This window comes from Salvia splendens, unplaced genomic scaffold, assembly GCF_004379255.2.
Source record: "Salvia splendens isolate huo1 unplaced genomic scaffold, SspV2 ctg34, whole genome shotgun sequence".
Taxonomy (NCBI): domain Eukaryota; kingdom Viridiplantae; phylum Streptophyta; class Magnoliopsida; order Lamiales; family Lamiaceae; genus Salvia; species Salvia splendens.
Genome location: NW_024598982.1, coordinates 23,588 through 29,187, shown reverse-complemented (window position 1 = coordinate 29,187; position 5,600 = coordinate 23,588). Strand labels below are relative to the sequence as shown.

Here is a 5,600-nt window from a genome sequence, read left to right as displayed (position 1 = left end):
TTTTAAGGATAAGGAAAAAAATGGTTAGATCGCTAATTCATTTTTTTCCAAATTCAATAAATAACAAAATTTTAAATTAAGGGTTTCGTTAAATCAAGAACCGGCGAGTTTTAGTGCCGGGAATAGTGAAACCATAATCGGCTTGACAATAAGTTCGACGATTCCAGGTTTTCCATCATCAATCGGCGGTTTCAGTTCGGATTCAAAAGAAAAGATTTTTAGAGTCTGAAAAAACAAAAATAAATAATTAAAATTTATCCTTGGTGAAATGTGATCATATGACGTGGCATCTCTCTCTCATCCATCTCTCTGCACAATAAATAGAGAGAGATATGGTTATGGTGTTGGCAATTCCATACCCATTTCCCTCGTTTCAACATCTGATACACACCGCCTCCTCTCCATAACTCATTCTTACCCACTGCATTCATTCTCTCTCCTCGTCCATTTCCTCATCCCTATATTTACTCCTTACTCGTGCATTCTCTTCTCAAATTCCGCATTTCAAGGTATAATTTTTTTTATTTGATTTTTCCTTTCCCGTTTATTTTTTTTATTTGAATTTAGTTCGTTTTATTAGATCTGTGAGCAGTTACCACGGTTCTGGAATTTTTTTTGTTTGGAGCTGATTTATATCTATCAAAACGCTTTGGTATTGGATCTAACTTGTCGTCGGTTTTCTCTTATATATTTATACAAATTTTGATTCTGTTGCTTGGTTGCATTTCAATCAACTAAATTCCACATATCCGTTGTATCTGTGTCGTTGAGATTGGAATTTGTGTGGGCGGAGTAGGTTGAGAAATTCCACCTTCAATCATTTAATGCGTTACTTTTCATATAATTGATATTTGTTCGTTCATTTATTTCTACTTTTTTCGTTTTTCAACTTGATTGGAAGGAGTAGTTGGGTTGTGATGGGTTTGGTTGGTGGGGAGGTAGCTCAGCCCGCAGCTTAACGGTTGCATCTTCGAAGCTTGATATTACGATACTCCGCTTTTGTTGGGATCTTATCTTTTATAAATTGTTGAAATTACGTCAATATCAAGTTAGTTCCAACTTGTCATTATATAAACAAATTCATCGATTTGGATGATTGGGAATTACTATTTGATTTGGTCAAGGACCAGTCTTATTATATTAGATCTCTGTTTATATCTTATGTAAAGCATCACTTCGTGATTAATCGTGATTGCAGCATTGATCGATTTATTGGGTTTTATTAATCTTCGAAACTGGAATAATAAGATAAGATCTGCACCTTGTTGTAATCTCCAGAATCCTAAATTTGGGTTGTGCTTTGACCTTACCTATTGTTTTAGCCAACTAGAGCTGATTTGAGATGTATATTTATCTCATCTTTTTTTATTTGATGCAGACGATTATACAGTAAAGAAATGGAAGTCCGCGGAGGTTAAAACTCATAAGGCTATGGGCTTGTCAGGTTTGTTTTTTGTTCCATTAGAGTGCCTGCTTATTGATCGACTATTTGTTGTCTTCTCGTGTCTTCATGTGCTCTGTTTGACGGGTCCGTCAATGATTGTAGGTGCTTGGGCAATGAGTGAGGGGAAAAGCACTTCAGGAAACTTGAACTTTCATATAGGGTTGACGAATCTGAGTTATAGTGCAGTAGGAGAAAGTGGTATGGACATTGAATCTGATAACCATAGAAAACCGTTGGCCTTTACAGCTCAAATGATCCGATTCACAACATCTTTTATGCCTTGGTCTTGTAGAATTCCCATTAGTGAAGGATTTTATGAATTTTTGTAATTAGAAACCCAGATTCTATTTGTTGCATTGATACTTGTCTTCCTGAGACATTTTTTATTCACGAAAATTGTGGTGCCAAAATTCCTATAACCTGTGACTTGGGAAAGATGCCAGGTCCTATTTCTGTGAAGAGATTCAAAGAATCAGATATGTTCTCTGACTCTTTCCAGCTAGATACTCCAACTGCAAAAGGTGGTTCTGTCTTAGTTCCCAAAGCTGTTAATGCTAAAACCAAATCGTTCTTAATTTCTGAGGTTGATGATGATTATCATAGTCCCATCTTGCCTGGGTTACCCGATGATGTTTCTAAGCACTGCCTTGCTCTTGTTCCCCGTTCTGATGTTCCTGTCATGGGTGCTGTCTCCAAGCGATGGAGATCCTTTGTCAAAAGCAAAGAGTTCATCACTGTCCGTAAACTAGCTGGAATGCTTGAGGAATGGCTGTATGTCCTGACTGTAGACGCTGAAGGAAAAGAGAGCCACTGGGAGGTTCTTGATTGTTTTGGACATAAACGGCAGGAACTTGTGCCTATGCCTTGGCCTGCTAAAACAGGCTTCGGCGTAGTTGTTCTGAATGGAAAGCTTATGGTCCTTGCTGGGTACTCTATCAGTGATGGCAATGCTCTTGTTTCATCAGATGTTTACCAATACGATTCTTGCCTCAACAGGTTTGTTTTCTCTTACTTCCGCCAAAATTGCTATAGTTGTCCATCTTGTGTATGATGCTACTAGATGATTCTTGTAGATGTGAACTAGGTTCATGCATGGTGATGTTGGCTAGTAAAAGAGTTTCTGTCCAAGTTATTTACTGCTGGATCATTCTAAAATTTGATAATTTGTTAATTCTATGTTGATGTTTGGTGATATGCGATCTATGGAATATATCACTGTTTCATTGCTTTCACTTTGTGACTATCTCTATGAACTTTGATTATACGTTAATCTTGTCACAAGGCAGCAATGCCAAATTATGTCTCCTTGTTGATATATGCATCACTGTTTCATGTGTGAACCCCTTAATGCTCTGCGCCAGTTGGACTTGACCTTCTCTACGACTCTCCTAGCTCTGGCAAGCTTTATCAGAACGTTTGAACTCAACGGTTACATTGTTTTTTGGAACGAACGAATACCAATAAACTAGATATGCACTACATAGGTACTGTGTAGCTAGCCAGACTCTGCATTTGTGTGATTTACTTATAGTTTCATACTTTTACCTATCAAATGCAGAATTACTTCGCTAGTTTCTGTCACGGATGCTTAACTCGCTTATATCTAATAGTTCAATGACAATGATGTTTTCATTTTTTCCTAATATCTGCACCACTTGCAGCTGGAGGAAACTAGCTAATATGAATGTGGCACGCTATGACTTTGGTTGTGCCGAAGTTAATGGGATGACCTACGCTGTTGGAGGATGTGGGATGGATGGGGAATCTCTCTCGTCTGTCGAGGTATACGACCCTGAAGCTGACAAGTGGACAATGATCGAGAGTCTGCGACGCCCCAGATGGGGCTGCTTCGCCTCTGGCTTCGAGGGGAAGCTCTACATCATGGGTGGAAGGTCCACCTTCACAATTGGAAACTCAAGGTTCATTGACGTGTACAGCCCCGATAGCCACACGTGGTCCCAGATGAAAAATGGATGTGTTATGGTCACTGCTCACGCCGTGCTCGGGAAGAAGCTGTGCTGCATGGAATGGAAAAATCAGCGTAGGTTGGCAATTTACAACCCCACGGACAATTCATGGAAGATGGTACCAGTGCCAGTGACCGGAAGCTCAAGCATTGGGTTTCGTTTTGGGAGCTTGGATGGCAAACTCTTGCTGTTCTCGGCAGAGGAGGATCCTGGGTACCACACGCTGTTATATGACCCGAACGCTGCACCAGGCTCCGAGTGGCAGACTTCTGAGATAAAGCCGGTGGGGCCGTGCTTATGCAGCTTTACGATTGAGGCATGAGTAGTTGGATTGAACCTCCATTTTCATCTCATTTGATTTTACTTTTTGATGCAAGTTGAAGTTTGTCTACTCTTTTGATTAATGGAAACATCACAAGGGATCTTTTGTTCCAGTTGTGGAAGACTGTAAGAGCATCTCCAATGCCGGCGTCAAAATCGCGACGTCGATTTTTCGCCGACGCCGGTTCTGACGCCGAACCATTGGAACCGGCGTCGGCGAAATCGGCGTCAAAATCGGCGTGGCCATGCCGATTCCCGCGATGACGCCGGTTCCGATGCCGATCCTCACGGCGCCATTGTGGCTCCCGGATCGGCGTCAAACCGGCGTCAGATTTTATTTTTTATTTTTTTTTTCTTTTGAAAACACTATATATACGCGCTTTGAACGTCATTTTCATTCGCACCACTTGTTTTAACGCGTTTGTGGAATGTCGACTGCATTGCTGATATATTGTACGCCTGTATTATCATGCACAACATGATTGTCGAAGATGAAGGTGTACAACTGACTGATTGGGCCAACGACGATAATGAGACCGGTCCAAGCCACGGTGTCGCCACTGCCAACGTACGAGGTGGGGTACCTCACGATTAGGGATGTCAATATAGCCCGTAACCCGTGGGCTGGCCCGAATAGCCCGCCAAATTTATAGGGTTAGGGTTGGAAATTTCTAGCTCGATAAAATAAAAACCCGATTAGCCCGCACCCGATTAACCCGCAACCCATTAGGGCCAGACCCGAAGACCCGATGGGCTGGCCCGAAACCCGATAAAATTTCTATTATTCTATTTTTTTTACTCCTAATTCGACATTTCATTTATTAATATTAACTAAAAAAATAACTTTCAATTTTATATTAAATATACAAATTATATATTGAATTTTTATTAATATAATAATTGATAAATAAATTAAAAACTTCATATTCACAAAAAAAATATTTAAATTTCTAAAACATGCATTAAGATTCTACGAAATATCTCAAATATTAGTATTTGATCATGTTTATGATTGAGTTTAAGCATATATCTCAAATATATCATAATTAAATGTTTTACATTGTATGAATATTAATAATTTTAATCATTATTTATTGGATTGATCGCATGTTAATATTATCGGTAGCAACCCGATTAACCTGCTGGGCTAGCCCGAAACCCGAGCTTTTAGGGTCAGGGCTGAGCTTTTATAACCCGAAAGAAATCACAACCCGATTAGCCCGCACCCGATTGACCCGCGAGTAGGGTTAGCCCGAAACCCGACGGGCCGGCCCGATTGACATCCCTACTCACGATGAAGAAGCCCTCCTCCAAGCACATGCCGACATGCGTCAGACGGAGACTCATATTCGACTCCAAAAGGATTTAGTTGAAGAGTTGTGGGCGCGAAGGATTGCAAGGCGTTAGTTTTTATGTAAATTTATGTAATTTTTTTAAATGTATTTTTTTAAAATTATTGTACTTTTTGAAATTTTAATAGTATTATTCAATTTAAATGTATTTGTCTCGTAAATTAAATTCTGTATGTTGATACGATTGTAAATTAAATTATATAATTGTTATTAGTGATGTGGATATGTAGTGTGAAGACTATGTGAGTGCTATTTGATGTCCAGTTGATGTGTCAAAGCTGATGTGGCAGGAAAATTGTAGTGCTGATGATGTGGCAGTGTGAAGGCTATGTGAGGGCTATGTGAAGTCCAGGCTTACTGGAGATGCTCTAATTTGTCTTACTTTGGTTTGGATGTGATGACTCGCAATTAGGTTGGCATTACTAATATTAAATATGGTTTCTCATCTTGAATTATTGCAATTTATTCTTTTTCAGGGGAAGCAAGAAGCTTAAAAAAAAGAATAAATGTGGAATA

At 39.5% G+C, this 5,600-nt stretch overlaps 1 protein-coding gene across 3 annotated transcripts; it reads left to right on the top strand.

Moving 5' to 3' along the window:
• The first annotated feature begins 364 nt into the window (after window positions 1-364).
• On the top strand, window positions 365-3,845 carry LOC121789799 (F-box/kelch-repeat protein At1g67480-like). Of its 3 annotated transcripts, none has more exons than XM_042188165.1 (4): window positions 365-509; window positions 1,379-1,444; window positions 1,547-2,440; window positions 3,106-3,845. In XM_042188165.1, the coding sequence occupies exons 3-4, from the start codon at window positions 1,881-1,883 to the stop codon at window positions 3,731-3,733; spliced, it is 1,188 nt and encodes a 395-aa protein (XP_042044099.1). In that variant the 5' UTR covers window positions 365-509; window positions 1,379-1,444; window positions 1,547-1,880; the 3' UTR covers window positions 3,734-3,845. The 3 variants fall into 3 exon arrangements, with proteins under 3 accessions (XP_042044099.1, XP_042044101.1, XP_042044100.1); XM_042188167.1 differs by lacking the exon at window positions 365-509 and adding an exon at window positions 997-1,048; XM_042188166.1 differs by lacking the exon at window positions 365-509 and adding an exon at window positions 1,193-1,292.
• Window positions 3,846-5,600: the final 1,755 nt, after the last annotated feature.

Excerpts from the sequence above, each read along its gene's own strand:
- LOC121789799 (XM_042188165.1), top strand. The coding sequence starts at position 1,881 with ATGCCAGGTCCTATTTCTGTGAAGAGATTCAAAGAATCAGATATGTTC. Across the intron at positions 2,441-3,105 it reads TACGATTCTTGCCTCAACAG|CTGGAGGAAACTAGCTAATA; the intron begins GTTTGTTTTCTC and ends CACCACTTGCAG.